Raw genomic sequence first — 21,504 nt, 5'->3', positions numbered from 1 at the left:
TCTTCCGGTCCCGCCAAAGGTGGAATGAGGTTTAAAATAAAGGAAGATTGTTACCACTGGCAGAGGCAAGACTCCAGATAAATGGTAAAAGAACCTCAGGGAAAGATGGGGAGAAATCTTCTTCGATGACCTGAGATGTATTACCCAAAACACCTGTGAATTGAAGTAGATTCAATAGGTCCTTTCAAAAGTAAATTCGATTTAAACTCAGAAAGCAAAATCTTGCAGGGTAATGGGTAAAGAGCAAAGGGTTTGAGACCCTTTGGACTGTACTTTCAACGAGCCAAAACACAAGGAACAATGGGCTCTCACGAAGCTGTATGATTCAATGATTAATCCCTGTGTAAAAATCGCACGTGCAGCAAAAGTGAGACTTGGTGGATCAGAGCTCATTAATTTGCTAGATTGTCGTAAGCCGGAGAGCTGCTTGGAAATAACGATTGAAATTGTCTTTCCTAACAGGTCTGATCCCAGTTACATAAATCACATGAGTCGAGTACATAACAATTAGGGCTGATTCTTAAAGGTTAATTAAATAAAGATTAAATCTGTGTAATAAAAGTCTGAGAGTTAATTAATCGTCAGTAAATGTATACAGACGGAACTAATTTAAAAGTAATTGTACCAAAATACACTCAATCCTGTTAAAATCCTCACAATTCTCGCTCAAGAAACATGGCTTCAATCTTTTACACCATCTGCATGATATGTTTAGTTTCTTCCACAAGGTTTGCAATTCACCTCTCCAATACTGATCTGGATTTCGTCCATTTTGATAATATACTTTCTGTGAGGCACTACTCCGAACCAAAATGGAGGATAAGAACTACCGCACAATATTTTGACCATCTTGTAGGCCCGTAATGGGCAACATAGGATAGTGGGTGGACCGCATGAGTGGCCCCTTTTTCATCTCAGTAAGCCGCAAGTTTAGAATCAGGCTTGTTCGCTAAACATTACCCCATGAATAAGATTAAATATATTTAATGAACGTGTTTAATCATTTATACAATAATAGGACGGACTTCAGCTTCAAATGGTAAAATTAAAAACAAAAGAAATATTTACACTTTGGGCAAAGGGAGTGCCCGGCTCTCACAGTTGTGATTGTGTGCAATCAGCATGCACCTCACTTCACTTGCCCTTGCTTTACATGCGGTTCACTTCGGTCACGCCATTGGAAAAGCGGGAGGAAATCAGCGGAATGTGGCAACTCTGCACGTGGGCAACGGTCAACAAAATGTCTCCTGGGCCGCACTCAGAATCCAGATGGGCTGCATATGGCCCATGGGCCATAGGTTGATGACCACTGTTGTAAACCAACTGAAGCTTCAGTGACGATTCAAGTAAATCACCGTAAAACAAGGTTGATATTATCGTTGACAACTTTGTTGTTTCACAGATTACAACTGGTTTCAGATTGGTTACGATTATTGAGGCTGTGGTGACCTACATCTCCCCCGAGTGATCCTTAAATGTCTACCTGCTTTTTAACACTTTTTCCGTGAGATATATTTGCTGCATAGGTTTTTGCAGGAGAAAATGTAGCCATCATTTTTGATCTGCGTGAGAATTTAATCCGGTGTTGTTTCAATTGACATTGGGCGTTTATCTAACATCAAACGACAATTTTCAGAACATATTCCTGTCTTGGAATACGGTTTGGCTTGGAGTGTTAAATCCATCCTAAGATATAATCAACCCATTAGACTATCCACTGCAATAGGTGTATCAGATCACTGAGTTTATGTTGCACTTACAGATATTAGTGTATCCTGTAACTTGTTGATTTGCATTCTATTTTCAACCAAAATGCAACACTGTTTTGAAATATAAATGTATATAGATTTAAGTCGAGTTTGGATGAGTAGCTTCAATGAAAAAGGAAGAAAATTCTTCCTTGGGCACAATAAGGAAGTCAGAAATTTTATTTGATTGCAACAGTTTTTGAGTGACGATATACATTTAAAACATTCTCAACATTATCTCTTCAGTTTTAAGCTTTGGTTAACATGCATTCTTTCATTGTTAAACCAAAAGCAGCATAATTTTTTTTGAATAAACTTTCATCAAAGTCACTGTCAGTGTTTGCATGGGCAGATCATTTTCGAAAAGACTTAGTAGAATGGAATTTTGAAGTACGATTCTCCAGGGCTACAATCTTAACTTGAAAGAAAGTTGGATTAAAGAACACTTTTGTTCATTGTTAATTTATTACTTTTTAAAACATATGCAGTCCTTGGTCATTTTTTTTGGCTGTCACTGGTTAGTTAAAATTGCTAACTAACAAGAGCTTACTCATTGAGACAAAGTTGCAGCCAAAGATAAAGCGAATCTAAAAAAAGGTTGTAAAAGCAATCAATTTGAGTGGCAGCGATTTATACAATATTAGTTGTCCTACATTAAACGGTTAAGGATTAAAGAAAAACAATTTCACTGTGTTATTAAGATTAAAGTACTTACAAGATAGGCCGAGCATGGTCTCAAACATTCTGCAGTTGAAGACGCCAGTACTATCCTGAGCACAACTTTTCCACAAATTCTCATACAACCTGGAGCTTGTGATCACGCTCCCATAAACAGTGGAAATCTTCCAGTAATTGTTCGCCAACGTGGATCCAGTAAGCATCCACCCTGCCAGCCCCATCAGGAATCCAGTAATTTCAAAAGCTGCTGCCATAGTCAGTCTTTGTAATAGCAGTCCTGGCCCAAGGCAAAAAAGTCACAAGAGAAAGATCTCCTCACGTTACGAGCTCGGGCACCGGGAAACCTCTCGCTTCAAGTTCAGACACTCTTTCCCCCTCTGTCTCTCTGTGTGCTTCATAAAGGCAACCCAACCTTCGCTCTCTTGCTCAGAGACCATAAAATGATAAGGTGGCACGTAAAGGACAATAACTGGGTGTGACCTAGGGTGGATGTGTTAATTACTTAGGGGTGGAGTTTCCTGGTCAGAACATTGCTGTATCAATTCTACCATTTAAAAAAAAAGAAATATCCAGAAAAGAATGATGCATTGACACATTAATGCAAATTTGTTATTATTACACAAACTTATTGACTGAAATGTGTGGTGCATTCAGGTGAAGTGACAAAGCCATGGACTGGCACCATTTAATTAACTTGGTTGAAACAATGCGTTGACTTTTGAGTGAGATCTTTGCTATCCTTCGGAAATGTTGTGCAAGGAACAGAAGCACAAATGTTGGGCATTGATTCAACCTTGAAAGAGACCCTCTCAAAATTGTTTTACTTGGTTTCACTATGTTGGAACCATTGAGTCAGACAGTTAAGTTCAGTTAATGTTTGACAAGATATGGATCTGCAGTATCAATACCGCACGGGACTTTCAGTGAAACTCGACAATGAGAATGATACCACGGGGTGAGCAGATGATTCACTTTGGGAAAGGATCGATTACCAAAACGCAGGAAGGCTGAACCAAATTTGAACCTATGTTGCAATGATTGGTAATCAGTAGGTGCATTTTAAAAATAGCACAGGAACAGGTTGGGAAAGGCCTTGTCAAAGGGTTTAAGGATGGAAAACGCGAAAGGTATGGAGATTTGGTGGAGCAATGCATTCAAGCACAAGGCTGGGGGGTTTGAGTTAGAATCCAGTTTTCCCATCAGGGAGAGTAAAAGTTTCCTTTCTGAAAATGGCCACTAATCCAATCCGACTGAAGAGTTTGAGTAGATTTAATCCAGTCCCAACTGATTGAAAAATTCACAATTGAGGGATCTCTCTCACAAAGCTGCTTTTGAATGTTTGATAGAATCATAGAATTTACAGTACAGAAGGAGGCCATTCAGCCCATTGGGCCTACACCAGCCCTTGTAAAGAGCACCCTACTTAAGCTCAACTTAAACCCACACCTCTACCCTACCACCGTAACCCCACCTAACCTTTTTGGACACTAAGGGGCAATTCAGCATGGCCAATCCTCCTAACCTGCACACCTTTGGACTGTAGGAGGAAACCGGAGCATCCGGAGGAAACCCACGCAGACACGGGGAGAACATGCAGACTCCCACAGACAGTGACCCAAGCCAGGAATAAAACCTGGGACCCTGAAGCTGTGAAGCAACAGTGCTAACCACTGTGCTGCCGTGCTGCCCCTTGATGCAAAACCAGCATTATTATCTTGTATTAATAGCGTGCCTGTCGATGTTCCGGTTGAGGCAAATTGTTGGGAGGCAAAGCAAAAAAGGATTCAATTTATCAAACCTGTGTGTATTTAACACGGGCACGGGTTCGTTAAATGGAGAAAAATAAGTATAATTCTCCAGAACGACATTCCTCAACTTGATGAACCCCATGTAACATTCTCTTCCAATAATAAAAGTATAGACAATGTTGCCAATTTAATGGAATACTATAATAATGTTGCTCTTTAGAGTCGCCAGTATGATACTGTGGCTCTTTTTATGATATGATGTTATGTCCCAACAGCGTCTCCAATACTGTGGGTGTTTCTATTTCTGTTACTGAACCACAAGGCTTTCCCGTATATTGGTCAGATGACCACACAACCACACAGTTCAAGTTCAAAGATGGTTTATTTACACACAAGTGTTACTTGGACGTGCAAGCACAATGTACTACAAATTAAACTACACCTATAAACTCCAATCACCTATACTTAACTTCAGGCGACCGGCACTGTGCAAGTGGATAAGGCCTTTATCTTGATCACGTGGCTGGTTTGAGTCTGCTGGGCTCATCCGTCAGGTAGCGATTGTTGGTCTTGAACTTGGCTGTCTGGTCGTTATGCTGCAGTTGGGCTGGCACAGGCCGGATTCAAAGGAGGCTGGCACAGGCCGTGTCCAAAAGAGGCAGAACACATGGCTGAGTTACATGCTCTTTGGGGTGGTCCTTAATCTTGGACCCAATAGTTTGACAGGGCTTCGATCGCCTTCGATTTCGGCCAATAGAAGGGCGGGTGCCTTGGTGGCTGGGCAGGTCCTTAGCAGTCATTGACCTTGGCAGTTGGGCTCGCTGAGTAAAGGGAGTGGCGCCGATCAGTCTGTAGCTGTATCGGATTCTTGACTGCAGCCCTATTGTTCTGGGGAAATGGGCCATTAGAATGCAAATGAGCGGGGGGTTTCGATCAGGTCCCGCTGCCTGCGTTTCAAATACACAGAAGCTCTATATCTGTCTGAGTCCTGGGTTGGTCATAATTCCCATCGTCCTTTGCAGGTGCCCGTCTCAGAAGGCTACATCCCGTCCTCTTGATCCTGAACACAAAGTGTGGTGGATCACACTGTTGATCCCTTATCATCTTTGGTGTGCCGGTCACACTTGGTCAAGGACAGGTTCTAATGGGTTACTACAAAACATTTCACTACTAAACATTTAACTTATCCGCACAACTGAATCTCGAACTAACACTATCTAAACTACTCTTATGCTGCTGGTGAATATCAAAAAGAACGTATGGACAGTACAAACATTTTAAAACAGCAGCATTGCATTTCTACTTAATCTAGCAAAGTTTACAGAGGTACATGGTTATAATTCTTAGCAGCAGTTGAAATGTTTGTTGAGTTGGGTGAATTCCAAAGAAGGGGGCTCGGAGTGTATATATTGGGGAGCGGGAGGCTCTTGCTCACCATTTGAAGAGTCGAAGTGTCTGAATGACACTGCAGATTATTGCAATTACTAGAAGGGCCTCTACTGTATGAAAGGGGGTACCATTTGGCAATGTTTCCGCACCAAGTGGGGGTTTCAGTGTCTATCTCTATGTGTGGTGTAGTGTCCGGGCGAGGGGTGTCATGTTGTGTGGTAGTGTTCGGGGCTGGTGTAGTATAAATTAACATAGTCCGTTGCGCGCGCAGTTGCAGAAGTCCAGCGATGATCAAAACGTATGTCAGCAGTCCTTGCTTCATCTTGTCTTCTTCCGTGTTCCGTGTGATCCTGGGGGTGCAAGCATAATATCTGTTATTATCTTCGGTTAATATCTCGTTTTATTTGTCTTTCTCTCCTTACTCCAATTACCCATTATGATCGTCACCATGTGTGACTCCCTCATTTTGTTTTGGAAATAACATTTTGAGTGACAAGAAATGCAAATTGTTAAGTTCAGAGATTCTCGCAGCTTGTGGTCGATACGGGGAGTGGGTGGACAATTTCTTCGACCAGTCTTTTCTTTACTGCAACCATTGGTGGATGAGGCTCATCCTAACCAGCCGAATTTTAGGGCAGCCAGTTTTGTAAAGTTTCTTCGACCCAGGGTCCAGAGGTAGTTCGCGTGTAGCAGCATGTGTGGCAACCAAGTGTGTCATATGTGTAAATAGCAGGTGGGGAACAACCAGAGTGTTGCGGAAGGTAAAGGGATGAGTGTACTGACTGTGGCAAAGGGCATTCTTTAAACCACAATAAAAGAGCAGGGAAGGGGAAACTAAGACCTGCCAAGGACAGTGAAAAGTATAAAGAACCATTCCAGAGTACTCAAAGTGACGGGAACATGAGGTGCGTGTGGGCCGGGGCAGGGCAAGAATGGGTGGAATCCCTGGGTTGGGCGGTGATCAGTGCCGTTGTTCCACTACCCAAGCTTAACTGACCAGATGCATTTGGGGCCCTCAGGTAGGGTGAGGATTAATGCCGTGACTCCCTACCTGGGTGACCAAAATGAACAGAAAGATCCAACAATTGTTCCTTTAACAGTAAATGGTCAGTAAATGGCGTCTGGTTTCCTGTGAGAAGATTAACTATGAATGTATCAAGAAATTGTGTGTCAGGTCGACATCAATTAAAACCATGTATTGAGAAGAAAAGAAGAAGGAAAAAGGCGGGCAGGCTCCATCAGAAATTAGGACACCTTAATACTTAGGTGTCTCTTTCTCATCATCTGGTCACCTCAGGGTTCTTTACCAAACAGCGTTGTAAAAGGATTACCGAAACGGGAGTCAGAATCTGAATCATCACCATCTCCCAGTTGCCAGACTCGTGTCTGCCGTTTTTGTGCCGTGGCCGCGTGGGCCGTTGTAGGATCCGAATCGTCATGTCTTACCAGTCTACAAGAGTTGTCGCAGTGTCAAAGGGGGGTTGTTTGTCGTGAGGCGTAGTGGCGGTGGCAGTGAAGGGTAAGTTACTGTCATCGGGCGGTGGCTGTGGAAGGGGAGGTGGGGGGGATGAAGATTTCCTTGTCGTGGTTCCGGGGCCTGGGGTGACTGGGGCAGAGAGATCGGACTATTGGTCAGGGATAGCACTCAATTCGGGAAAGCTGGCGCTGTCGTCGGAGTCAAGCTCAAGGTGGAAGGTCGCACCTGTGGGCAGAAACAAGGTCGGGTCTGTGGACATGGACGTGCTGGCATGGCTGGGGGCTAATCGGACTAGGTTGTCGATGGGAGGGGCAGAATCGTCTCCTATTGCCAGAGAGATGTGGTGGGAGTGGCTACATTGGGTTCCATAGACTTTGAGTTGGAACCAACCAGTTTTACCATTGGGGTACGTTATCTTGTACACTGAGGGGCTCACTTTGTCCGAGATCGAGTAGGGTCCTGCAAATTTGGGGGAGAGGAAAGAACTGGGATTGTAGAGGGAAACCATTACTTGCTGACCCACTGTATATTCTACGGGGTAAACGGTTTTGTCAAAGCAGGTTTTACTCTGCTTCCTTCTAGCGCCGAGTCAGACAGCTGCAGCGAGCTGTGCTGCTTTAATACTGTCTGTGACTTGTTGGACCGCTTTTTCATGGGTGAGGGCGGTGACTGTGGGGCTTGCCAAATCGAGACCTACTAAATATTCAACTTTCTTCATGGGTCGTCCGGTTATGAGAGTGTGGGGGGCGAAACCTGTGGAACTGGAAACGGTGTTCCGAATAAACATAAGGGCAAATGTGAGGACTGTGTCCCACGTGGTATTGTTCTGTTGCATCATCTTCCTAATGGTCGCTTTTAAAGTTCGATTCCGTCTCTCGACAATGCCACTGGATTGGGGTTGATATGTTATGTGAAATTTTTGCCTGATTCCAAAAATTGTCAGAACATTTTGCATGACTCTGCCGGTGAAGTGGGAACCTTGGTCTGCCGGGGAGACCCCAGTGTGTAAATATCTGTTGGGTCAAAATCTTAGCTATGGCCTTTGCTGTGTTTGTCCGTGAGGGAAATGCTTCGACCCATTTAGTAAAGGTGTCTATAACAACTAAGACGTATTTAAAATCATTTCTGTAAGTGGGGAGGGGACGAATGAAGTCAAGTTGTAAGTTTGTCCAAGGGCCATTAACAGGTCCGGTGTGGTATAATTGTTCTTTCTTTGTGTATCGTTCCGGATTGTTCTGAGCACAGAGAAGACAATTCTCTACATAATGTATTACATCGGTTTTTAAATCGGGCCACCAACACAATGGTCTTAAATGGGCAATGGTATTGTCTATCCCCTGGTGTCCGTGTCTGTCATGGAACTGGTAAATGAGCTGATTTCTGTCCTGGGTGGGGACCACATAAATTCAATTTTTCAAAACTATGCCGTCCTGTACCGTCAGTGCATCCTTCCATTTATCGTAGGAGGCTGGGAAGTTACCGTCTAAAATCTGTTTGAGAGTGTCGCCTGCCTTTTGGGCCTGGGATAGATCCTTAATATTGGTCTGGGAAGCCTGGACTGCGTGTATCGGTTCGCTTTCAGGGGGCTGCCAAAAGTGACCATGGCGTGATCCTGCCTTGGCTAAGGCGTCTGCCTTTACATTACCGGGTGGGGATGAACGATGATGGCTTCTCACTTTAATTATACCGTACGTGCGGTCTGAGGCTGTCCGGAGAATATGCTTTAACAACGGGGCAGAGGGTAGGGGTTTTCCATTGGCAGAAACAAATCCTCTAGATTCCCACAGGGGCAGGAATTCTATCAAGCTATTGCATACATATAGACTGTCCGAATGTATGTCAGCGGGGTTTGGGAAAGAACGGGGTGTTGCACTACATAGGCCATGGCTGCGAGTTCTGCTGCTTGCGAACCTAGGTGGCCGGGCAATTTTAAAGAGATTTCTTCTAATGCGCGTCCCTGCGCGTCTTCTACATAAATTCCACAACCAGTTATTCTCTTTCCATTTTCTATCGTGGAGGAACCGTCTACATAAATCTTTAATGCGTTGCCTGTGGTCTGGGAATCCTGTGCTTTACTGCCTGCACGTGGGGGTAGTGACCTTGGAATAAAGGGTCCTGTGTGGTGTTGGGCTGCTATGATCTGGCACTCATGTGGGGTCCCTGCATACTGAAGATTGTCGGCCAGAAATGCGTGGGTCTTGGTATGATTGACTGTAATGTCCCTTCCTTGTAACAGTGTCCAGCGAACTGCTCTGATTTGGCTGACTGAACGTCCTTTAATCTGCCATCTAACAATAGTTGCGTTGGGGTGTGCTCGGTTAAGATCGTTACTGGGTTAAGGCCTGTGATGTACGTGAAATACTGTACTGCCCAAAAGACTGCAAGCAAGTGCCGTTCGCAGGCTGAGAATCCTTGCTCTACGGGGTCCAAAAGTCTTGAGGCATAGGCTACGGGTCCTAAGCGATCATGTCTTTCCTGCAGGAGTACTGCTGATAGGGTTCGGTCGGTGGTTGCTACTTCTATGGCATAGGGAGAGTGTGGGTCTGGAACTTGCAAAGCGGGGGCTGTGCCAAGGGCACGTTTTAATTCATCGATGGCGTCTGTGTGCTGAGGAAGCCATCCCCATGGGGCATTATTTTTAAGGAGCTCTGAGAGTGGGGCTGCTTTTGTGGCAAAACCATCTATATGGTTCCTACAATATCCTACTAAACCTAGGAATGACCGGAGTGCAGTGACGTTTTGGGACAGGGGCAATTTAACTATCGATTCGATTCATTTCTGTTCAATTTCTCTCTTCCCGTGGGTGATAATGGTGCCGAAATAAAGAACCTTTTCTTTTAAGGTCTGGACTTTTTTGGGGTTAACCTTGCATCCAATGGATTGCAAAAGACCTAGTAATTCCAAAGGAGCTTTACATGCTCTTCTTTAGTGTCCATTTGTAGGAGTAAGTCGTCCACGTACTGTATAAGACATTCGGGTCGGGAAAATTTAGCAAGTCCGTTGGCCAATTGTCGGTGGAAAATGGAGGGGGAGTTATGGAAGCCTTGCGGGAGGTATGTCCACGTATACTGCTGCCCTTGAAATGTAAACGCAAACTTATATTGACAGGCCTTGTCCAGCGGGATGGACCAAAAGCCATGACCCGCACTGTGAAGTACTTTGCCTGTACTCCCTGCTTGAGCATGGTCTCAGGACACGTGGCAACGGTGGGGGCTGCTAAAGGGGTTACCTTGTTAAGTTCTCGGTAGTCGATTGTTAATCGCCATGAACCATCGAGTTTTCTTACTGGTCAAATTGGGACATTATTTGTTGACTCGACGGGCCGAATTACTCCTTGGTCCAATAAACTATTGATAACTTTAGAAATTTCACCCTCGGCTTGCTGTGGGAAACCGTATTGCTTCTGTGGCTTTGGATCAGGACCTGAAATTGTGACTGTACCTGGGATCTTCCCACAATCGTGTTTGTGTTGTGCGAATGAAGCTTTGTGTTTCACAAGGACCTCTCTAATTGTTTGGTCTGTACCAATTGTTTGCGGATCAAACCAATAGTCTCCTACTGAGCAAATCCTATGTTCATAATCCCCTACTGTGAGCGTAGCGGGGCCCCTAGCTGCTTTGGCCATTCTCCAGACACATTTGTTGACTGGGTCAGAAGAAAGGTTATGGGAGCTCATAAAATCGATTCCTAGAATGTGCTCGGCTGTTTGGGGCAAGTCGACTAAATCAACGGGGTGCCTAGTGCTTATGTTCCCTATCTGAAAATCAACGGGGGCTGTGATGTATCCCTGTTGTATGTGTCCGGTAAATCCACTAAGGGTGACGGTGTCTGTGGTGGGCCATTTGTCACGCTGGAACATTGTGGAGGAGTTTAAAGTGGTGCCGGAGCCTCCTGTGTCCCACAGAAATTCGAATGGTTGTCCCTGGATTGTGCCTGTAACTACTGGTCTGCCTGATTTGTCCCAACGTGTGCCACAGACCCAAGTTGGGGAGTCCGAACACCGTCAATCTATGGAATTGACCGCTGAATTGTCTGAATGGGCACTAACACTATGCATGGGCCTAACATTGTTCCTGGTTGGGGAGTTTGGTTGTTGCTGGTTCAGGGAGTTTTGTCGGCAATTGTGGGCGTAATGTCCCATGTGTCCACAATTATAGCAACCTCATGGTGCCTGTGCTCTGGGGTGCTGTCCTTCATGTCTACCCTCATTTATCCATGCTGGGTCCTGGTTAGTCCTGACTGGGTGCATATTTGCTTCTATCTGTTCCTGATCTGCCTTCCTGTGTAGGGATTGTTCCCAAGCTCTGGAGAGTTTCTTTAAAACCAAAACTTCATTATGTGTGGTCTGCGAGGTCGTAATTCACACAAACCTTTTGACCTGCTTCTGTGGCGTGGGAGACTAAAGTGCGGGCCCATTTAGTGGTGATGTCCTCATTTAAGTGAGCGCGGTTCAAATCCCCAAATACTGCTTTAAAATGGATCCAAAGACGACCTGCAAATGCGGTCGGATGCTCTCCCTTCTTTTGCCTACAATGGTTTAAACCTTCTACTAAGTCTCCCTTGTTGTACCCGATTGTGTCTAAAATGGCCGTTTTTGTCTCGTGTCGGGTTCCTCCTGCTACGTTCTGGGGTTCTGGCAAAGCTGATCTTACGGACTGGCTAAGGCTCATAACAATCAACTTGACTTCCTCTCTCTCATCTAGACCGTACATAACTTTCTGTTGGCGCACTTTTCTCAAAGAAGTTGTGCGGGTCTGCGGTGGGCTGTTTTGGACAAATTTTCGTGCAAGCTTCTCTCAATTGGGTTATGGATAGTGGGGTGGTGTAAACGATATCAGGCTCACCCTGATCCGATGACTTGCGCTGCATGGTAACCGGATTCATGGGGGTGTGTGCTGCCTGTGCAGTCGGTGGTGCAGGTGTTTTCCTTTTTCGGGCATGGGGGGCTCGATTCTGATTTCCTGTATCCTCAACATATCTTTGGGCACTTTCATTTAATTCTTGCCAATCGGGGGCACCTTCCTCATCTAAATTTTGTCCAAAAGTATAACGGAAGACATTCTGCACTGAAAGCAGTGACTATAGTTTCTCAATTTGTTGTCTGCATTTCACGTGGTCTGCTGTACTCTGCCTCTGTTCTTTCGTGGAGCTGTGGAGCGCTCGCAAAGCTGCTTTTAAATCCACGCATTGACTCGTTAACTGAGCTACCTGCTGGTTTGTTTCTTCTCGTACCAAGACTGCAGGCTGTGTATCTTGGTAGACTTTATTATACTGGGTCTGAAAGCTGCTAAGGTGAACTAAACAAGATTGGTGTGTCCGTTTGACATCAGCCATCTCTTTATCTTTAGCTGCTAACTTTTCCGGGAGTTGCTCAATAATCTTTTCGCTTTCATTATTGTTTCCCTCATTCTTCTCATCTTTCTCAACTAGCTGCCTGCGGAGCGTCCTCACGACCTCCTCTGTGCCTCACAACTGTGCCAAACAGGACACTATTGCCATCGGCTTTCGGACTTTCGCTGCATTTTTCTTAGGGACCTCAGTTAGGTTGTCCCACCAAGTTTGTCCTATGCTTTCTGGACCTGATTCGTCATTCGCACAAAAATTGGACCAAAGGGGTCATCCTTTCCCCTTTAAATACTTCCTCAATTCTTCCTCCCATATGGAGCACTGCTCTGCTCTGTTGGTCACTGCGACCTTGGGTTCCTGCGGGTTCATTAAACGTTCCATCGCTTTAGTGGCCATTACTTCTGAAATCTCTTTTCCTACCTCTAATCTCTCGTTTCCTACCGTTAATTTCTGTTTCCTATTGTTAATTTGGGACAGGGGATAAGGCGGCGAATTGAACTGCGGGTATGGCCTAATCTATTTTCTGGTTCACAATTCTCTCGACAGTTTTGCACAATGCTAGCGAGTTTACCTTATATCCCTGTTAGTACGCATGCAGGTTAGTACACACTTCTGAAATTCGGTGATTTGGTCGATATGGGCTTGCACTTGTGGTTCTTTCTCTCGCAATTGGATTTCAAAGTTTTGTGGGTTCTCTCTGAGTGACAAAGTCACTTCTAATTGAGTCCCGTCAGAGGTCGCCAATAATGTTGCCAATTTAATGGAATACTATAATAATGTTGTTCTTTAGAGTCGCCAATATGATACTGAAGCTCTTTTTATGAAATGATGTTATGTCCCAACAGCGTCGCCAATACTGTGGGTGTTTCTATTTCTCTTACTGAACCACAAGGCTTTCCCGGATATCGATCAGATGACCACACAACCAGTTAATCAGTTCAAGTTCAAAGATGGTTTATTTACTTCGACATGCAAGCACAATGTACTACAAGGTAAACGACACCTATAAACTCCAATAACCTATACTTAACTTCAGGCAACCGGCACTGTGCAAGTGGATAAGGCCTTTATCTTGATCACGTGACTGGGAGAAGTGGCTCTGTCTCTGCTGGGCTCATCCGTCAGGTATCGACCATTGGTCTTGAACTTGGCTGTCTGGTCGTTATGCTGCAGTTGGGCTGGCACAGGCCAGGTCCAAAAGAGGCAGAACACCTGGCTGTGTCCCCTTTTTATCCTTCTGAGTTTCACGCTCTTTGGGGCGGTCCTTAATCTTGGACCCAATAGTTTGACAGGGCTTCGATCACTGCCTTCGATTTTGGCCAAATAGCGGGGGGTGCCTTGGTGGCTGGGGGGTCCTTAGCGGTCATTGACCTTGGCGGTTGGGCTCTCTGAGTAAAGGGAGTGGCGCCGATCAGTCTGTGGCTATATCGGTTTCTTGAGTGCAGTCCTATTGTTCTGGGGAAATGGGCCATTCGAATGCAAACGAGCGGGGGTTTCGATCAGGTCCCGCTGCCTGCGTTTCAAATACACAGAAGCTCTGTATCTGTCTGAGTCCTGGGTTGGTCATAATTCCATGGTCCATCTCAGATGGCCATCTCATGGCTGGCAGAGCTTGTGATTTTTGGCCATGATGGGAGGGGGGGGGGGGGGGGGGGGATTGGCTCGAATAGTTGAGGTGGACGGCCCTGCATGTAGTGAGGAGTCGGGGGTGGGCCCAGCACGGGTGGGGCACCTCAGGCGCAAATAAAAAGTGGACATTCAGAAAGGTCCATTTGGGAGGTAGATTGTCAATGCTGAAGTCCAGGGGCCTTGGCGGAGACACCCTTGCGGAGACACTCAGGTGAGTGTCGAAGTTGTTAAATGTTGTCCAACTGTTAACTGACCCTGGAACGCATTGCCAATCATGAGCTTTCCCTATGGCAGGGAATTTTCATTGTTGCTGCCTTTTCAAAACGGATTTGGATTTGTTCATTGCCACGTGTACCGAAGTAAAGTAAAAAGTATTTTTCTGCGAGCAGCTCAAACAGATCATTTAGTACATGAAAAGTAAATAAAATAAAACAAAAATACATAAAAGGGTTACACAAGGTCCACAATGTAATTACATAGACACTGGCATCGGGTGAAGCATACAGGAGGGTATTAGTCAGATCAGTTCATAAGAGGGCCATTTAGGAGTCTGGTAACAGTGGGGAAGAAACTGATTTTGAATCTGTTTGTGCGCGTTCTCAGATTTTTGTATCTCCTGTCCGATGGAAGAAGTTGGAAGAGTGAATAAGCCTGGTGGGAGGGGTCTTTGATTATGCTCTACCCTGTAGATAGAGTCAATGGATGATTGGAAGCAGGTTTGGTGTGATGGACTGAGCTGCCTGAAGTCTGTTGTGGTCTTGCGCCGAGCAGTTGCCATACCAGGCTGTGATGCAGCCAGATAGGATGCTTTCTATGGTGCATCTGTAAAAGTTGGTAAGAGTGTACTCTACTGAACCACAAAAAGCATAAAGTGGATGTGGTAGTATGCATTGGGGGTCATGTGGGACTGTGAAGCCGTCATGTCATTGGCTGACAGATCCCGGGTCCTGGTTGGCTGTTGATCTCTAGCTCCGCCCTGAAGGCGGAGTATAAGAACCAGGAGCTCTCCCCCGCAGGCCAGTCTGTTGCTGAACTCTTTGTGCACTACAGTGGATTCTCAAGGCACAGTTATAGACATGGCACCATTGCCTGGTAAAGGTATGCAGTCATGTAGTTATTTGCCAACACTCCGTGGGTGAATGATTCAGAAACAGTGCCATGTTCATTATCCCATTGGCTCGCCTCTTGCTACCCATCTATTAGAACATGCCCACAGTGTTGACACCTGACCTGATCCCTCAACAGCTGCACACTGTCACAACAAAACAGTGTGGTAAAGAGGGAGGGAACTGTCAGTGATTGAGGAGCATGGCATGTTACCTCAAAGTCACTGCCACAACATACATGGCACCAAGCATTTGGAAAGAGTCATTTTCTCCACCAAAGCATACCAATCATTATTGATGACATGGTGAAAATGATTAGTGTGTGCAAGCACAGAAAAGTGAACGAGAGCATTGTAACCTCGTTGGCGCATGGCCTTTCTCACTTTACATTTCGTTTTTTTTAAATTTAGAGTGCCCAATTCTCGTTTTACCAATTAAGGGGCAGTTTAGCGTGGCCAATCCACCTGCCTTGCACATCTTTTGAGGCTGCAGTGCTAACTAATGCGCCAGCATGTCTCCGGAGGACATTCCTTTCCAGAGACACCAATGAACATAGCCACGGAAGAGGTGCATTCAGTACAGCCAAACCCCCCTTGATCGCTTGCTGCCTGAACCTATTAATGGTCAGCTTGGCCAGGCCCATGAGGAAGTCCTCCACTCTCCCTGCTCCCCTCTGCACTCGGTGCCCAAAGATTAGAAGCATGGGGCTGAAATGAACCAGTGCAACTGATGGTTGTACACGACTGCTACGTGCAACACCCTCTAACCCAGGTCCCCGATAGTTAGGGGAGGACTTCCTTTTGGAAAGTCCTCTACAGGAATCCTTCACCGCCAGACAGAAACAAGGCATGCCAGAGTGTCTCCAGACAGTGGGTGAAAGCATGGAGGTGAAAGGTGTGCAGCAGCAGCCCATCCAGAATACCCCTCCCCGCCATGCTAGAGGACCTGGAAGCCCCAGAAGCCTCGGATGAACTTGTATCTGAGATCATCATTGCAGACGTCAGAGCAGCCTTCTCGAAGGGCAATCCACGGAAAGCCACTGGCCCGGATGGGGTACCCAGACGAGCACTCAGGTCTTGCACGGATCAGCTGGCGGGGGTATTCGCTGACATCTTCAACCTTTCTTTACAACAATCTGAGGTCCCTATCTGCTTCAAGAAGACGACCATCATCCCTGTACCAAAAAAAAAACCAAGCAGCGTGCCTTAATGACTATCATCCAGTGGCTCTGACATTCATCATCATGAAGTGCTTCGAAAGGTTAGTCATGGCACGAATCAACTCCAGCCTCCCGGATTGCCTTGATCCACTATAGTTCGCTTACCACAGCAGCAGGTCCACAGCAGACGCCATCTCCATGGCCCTGCACTCTACCCTGGAACACCTAGATAACAAAGGCACCTATGTCAGACTCCTATTTATCGACTACAGCTCAGCCTTCAACACCATCATTCCTACGAAACCCATCTCCAAACTCCGTGGCCTTGACCTCGGCTCCTCCCTCTGCGACTGGATCCTGAACTTTCTAACCCACAGGCCACAATCAGTAAGGATAGACAACAACACCGTCTCCATGGTCATCCTCAACACCGGTGCCCCACAAGGCTGTGTCCTCAGCTCCTACTATACTCTCTGTACACCTGTGACTGTATGGCCAAATTCCCTTCCGACTCGATTGCCAAATTTGCTGATGACACCACCGTAGTGGGTCGGATTTCAAACAATGACGAGACAGAGTACAGGAATGAGATAGAGAATCTGGTGAACTGGTGCGACGACAATAATCTCTCCCTCAATGTCAACAAAACGAAGGAGATTGTCGTCGAATTCAGGAAGCGTAGTGGAGAACATGCCCCTGTCTACATCAATGGGAACGAAGTAGAAAGCGTTGAGAGCTTCAGGTTTTTAGGTGTACAGATCACCGACAGCCTGTCTTGGTCCCCCCATGTCGACACTATAGTTACGAAAGCCCACCAACGACTCTACTTTCTCAGAAAACTAAGGAAATTTGGCATGTCAGCTGCGACTCTCAACAACCGCTAAAGATGCACCATAGAAAACATTCTTTCTGGTTGTATCACAGTTTGGTATGGATCCTGCACTGCCCAAGACCGCAGGAAACTACAAAAGGTTCTGAATGTAGCTCAATCCTTCACGCAAACCAGCCTCCCATCCATTGACTGTGTCTATAATTTCCGCTGCCTTGGAAAGGCTCCCAGCATAATTAAGGACCCCACGCACCCGGACATACTCTCTTCCACCTTCTTCCGTCAGGAAAAAGATACCAAAGTTTGAGGTTACGTACCAACCGACTCAAGAACAGCTTCTTCCCTGCTGCCATCAGACTTTTGAATGGAGCTACCTCGTATTAAGTTGATCTTTTCTCTACACCTTGCTATAACTGTAACATTATATTCTGCAATCTCTCCTTCCTTCCCTATGTACGGTATGCATTGTTTGTACAGCATGCAAGAAACAACATTTTTCACTGTATACTAATACATGTGGCAATAATAAATCAAATCAAATCAAATCAAATCATTTCCACGATGTGACTCAGAATATGTGGCACCAGCACTTGAGGAAAGGTTCAGTGCTTGGGACCAATTAAAAATCTGTTTTGAACAGGGGCACACTCAGACCGGAGTCCTCGAGGCCTTGTATGCCATTAGCGCTGAGCACCACCGATTTAAGGTGTTGGATGGTGACGGCTGCAAGCTGGATCATAGAATTTACAGTGCAGAAGGAGGCCATTCGGCCCATCGAGTCTACACTGACCCCTGAAAGAGCACTCTACCTAAGCCCATACCTCCACCGCATCCCCGGAACCCAGCAATCCCAGCTAACTTTTGGACAACGCATCAGTTCAAAAGGGGTCACCCAGCCCACTCCTCCGCCACCCAGCACGCCCATGATTCTGATCATCCCAGCAGCCACATCTCTCCTCTCTGCCAGCCACGGGTGCAGGTTCCTGAGCAGCGGCTCCCTGACAACACCCACTACTCCTGATGGGGGAGATCAGTGAGGCAAACACGCTCCAGATTTTGATCAGGTTCCTGGTGAAAGAAGGACAATGCCTGTAATTGGTCATGAAAACTCCTCAGGTCTACAAGCAGGCATGTGACTTGATGTGTCTTTGTACAGTAGAAAACTCAAAAGGAATGGTAAAATTTTAACAGTGGCTCTTACCTGTAATAATGAGAACGCTGTGCTGAGGTCTATCTCAAATTGTTGTCGGCAAGATCAAGATTGCCGGCTGATTTGTGATGCTTTGGAGGGTGTCTTTCTTGTCTGTTCTGTCACCTAAGATCCCAGAGGTCAATAGCTCAAGCAGTTAGATTTCCCTTGTACCTTGCATTGTCCATCCAAGCTTGACTTTCAGGCTCAATGGTCAGGCTGCAGGAACAGATGCTGGAAAACTTCCTTCAAGGGATTGCCTAGGTGATGGTCTACTTTGATGATGTTTTAGTCACTGGCACCACTCCTGAAGAGCACATGTCTAGCCTGGAGGAGGTGTTAAGAATGTTTGGGACACGGGGGGTCCACCTCAAATGCAAAAAATATAAATTTTAGGCCTCAGAAGTGACGTATTTAGGTTTCTATGTAGATGCAACAGAGTTGCATCCCCTTGAGGAGAAGGCCAAGGCTCTCAGTGAGGGCCCAGCACCCAAGAATGTAGCTAAGCTCAAACCCTTCCTCAGCACGGTAAATTATTATGGAAGACTCATTTCAATTTTAGCCACAATATTGGCACCATTACACCAGCTGCTAAAGAAACATCAACGATGGCAATGGGGGCAGCCTCAAGAAGCATCTTTTTGCTTGGTGAAGCAAGGTTTGCAGTCTTCAAACCTTTTGGTTCCCTTCGACTTTGGGAAACTGATCGTGCTCACATTGCCCCTCAGGGTATAGGGGCAATATTATCCCACACGATGGGAGATGGTTCTGAGTGCCTCATTGCCTTTGCCTCGACTTTACCTGCTTAGCATAGAGGTCCTCGATCTGGGGAATCGAGGACCCTTTCAGAAGCAGAGCGTAACTATGCTCAAATTGAGAAAGAGTCACATATGGTGTAAAGGAATTCCAGCAATATGTGTACGGATGGTGATTTGATATCACCTAGGCAATCCCTTGAAGGAAGTTTTTCATTGTACCCTGCAAAATAACACAGATGGTATGCTGAATGGCAACCTCGTGTACTGAAATAGGCCCTTATGGGTATTTAACGTGGCAAATTTCTGGGACTCTTCATCCAATTCTAATTGGAGATATGCACTATTGAGAACTAATTGAGAGCATGTCAGGCCTCCTACCTGCTTAGCATAGAGGTCCTCGATTTGGGGAATCGAGGACCCTTTCAGAAGCAGAGCGTAACTATGCTCAAATTGAGAAAGAGTCACATATGGTGTAAAGGAATTCCAGCAATATGTGTACGGATGGTGATTTGATATTGTCACCAACTATAAGGCGTTACTTAGCCTTTTGAGGGAAGACACGTGTGGTAGTACGGCCCCTTTAAGGACCACATTACTGGCTCGAGCCAATCGCTTGGGAGAGTGTGAAACTCAGCTAATTGGAAGTTTGAGCAGGGCCCTGAGAGCTGGACCCCGGGCAGTGTGGACCATGGCGCCAAAGTGGACCTGTTATGCAGTGTTCTGTGCCTGTTACTTAGCTGCCTTGCTTTTCATCAATAAATATCTTTGTTAACTACCTCCAGTGTATGTCTCGAGTCATCACAATGAATCAAAAACACTAATAGCCTCTGCTAGGGTGTAGCGTTGGGTCTTGCTATTGGCGGTCTACAATTATGCCACCCAGCACCAGCCAGGCACGCGGATTGCCAGTGCAGATGTATTGAGCCGACTCCCCTGCTGAAAATGTGCCATCTCCACCAGTACCCCGAGAGATCGTATTGGCCTTGAATCTCTTAGGCTCCTTGCCAGTGTCAGCTGGTGACATTCATAACTGGACCCAGAGGAATCCCATATTGTTGAAAGTAATGCAGATGATACAGACTGTGAGGCACTAGGAGAAGTCTGAGCACTTGAGACCCTATTTAACTTGCCGAGATGAACCGACCTGTGGGGATGGTGTAATCTTGTGGGGCTCACAAGTTGTCATTCGGGGAACCTCTCTTACAGGAGCTGTTTCATGCCCACCCAGGACAAACAAAGATTAAGATGCTGGAACGCAGCTATATATGGTGGCCAGGCACTGATAAAACCATTGAAGAAATGGCACAGCGATATCAGCCCTGCCAGACACAACAGTCCCTGGCACCATCGACCACTCTCCCCCCTTGGGAATGGCCAGATATCCATGGACCCGGGTCCATGTTGACTACATAGTCCTTTTCTTGGGCAGGATGTTTTTAGTTTTGGTGGGCGCCCGCTCCAAGTGGCTGGTAATTTAGAAGATGAGGAACCATAACCTCGGCAACAACGATGGACACCTTGCTCTGTGTTTTTGCTATTAAAGGACTGCTGGAGTCCATTGTATTTGAGCAGGGCCCCACCAGGTCGGCCCTATACCATCCTACGTTTAATGGATTGGCTGAGAGGGAAGTTTAGACTTTTAAGAATGCCATGCGGAAACAATCTGACAAATGGTAGCACAGTGCTTAACACTGTTGCTTCACAGCGCCAGGGACCCAGGTTCGATTCCCGCCTTGGGCCACTGTCTGTGTGGAGTCTGCACGTTCTCCCTGTGTCTGCGTGCGTTTCCTCCGGGTGCTCCAGTTTCATCCCACAAGTTCCGAAAGACTTGTTAGGTGAATTGGACATTCTGTATTCTCCCTCTGTGTACCCGAACAGGTGCCGGAATGTGGCGACTAGGGGCTTTTCACGGTAACTTCATTGCAGTGTTAATGTAAGCCTACTTGTGACAATAAAGATTGTTATTATTACATCACCACGGGGTCACACCTGCTGAGTTGCTGATGGACCGTTGCCTCAGAACTCATTGGGATTTTGTGTTTCCAAATTTGGCAAGAGGCCTAGAGGCACTTCAGGCCTCCCAGAGAAGTTAACAGACTATGCAGAGGGCAAAAGATCATTCCGGGTGGGGGACCTAGTCTTGGCTACAGGGGAGCCGTTCCGCTGGCAGGGGGGGACTTCGGCAGGGGATGGGGGGACTGGTGGGGGGGTGTTTCAGGGGGTGGCGAGGGGGGTTACAGGAGGGCAGTTTTTGGCAGGCTGGGTCCACGCGTGGCCGGCGCCATGTTGTACGGCACAGCCGACGCATGCCGTCACCGTGCGCCTGCGCGGCCACGAACCCGCCCATTCTGCGGCCGTATCCGCAGGTAAAGCTGGGCGCTTTACGTTGCGCGGCTGCTAGCCCCCCACCGGGCAGAGGATCGGGGCGGGGGTGGCAGCGACCCTCTG

The 21,504-nt window shown here is 46.5% G+C and overlaps 1 protein-coding gene across 2 annotated transcripts in view; it reads right to left on the bottom strand.

The window, feature by feature from the left end:
* The window catches only part of LOC140390051 (claudin-15-like), an 82,296-nt gene that overhangs the window by 18,756 nt on the left and 42,036 nt on the right, over positions 1–21,504 (bottom strand). Inside the window, exon 1 of one of the 2 annotated variants that reach the window (XM_072474910.1) lies at positions 2,464–3,103. The exons of the other annotated variant lie outside the window; for it this stretch is intronic. Coding sequence (XP_072331011.1) covers positions 2,464–2,680 — 217 coding nt within the window. The 5' untranslated portion in view covers positions 2,681–3,103. Of the gene's footprint in view, positions 1–2,463; positions 3,104–21,504 lie in introns of those variants that run through there. 2 annotated transcript variants of the gene reach the window in all.

This window comes from Scyliorhinus torazame, chromosome 14 (genome assembly GCF_047496885.1).
Source record: "Scyliorhinus torazame isolate Kashiwa2021f chromosome 14, sScyTor2.1, whole genome shotgun sequence".
Lineage (NCBI taxonomy): Eukaryota > Metazoa > Chordata > Chondrichthyes > Carcharhiniformes > Scyliorhinidae > Scyliorhinus > Scyliorhinus torazame.
The sequence above is the reverse complement of the archived record's forward strand: the minus strand, read 5'-3'. Positions and strand labels throughout refer to the sequence as shown.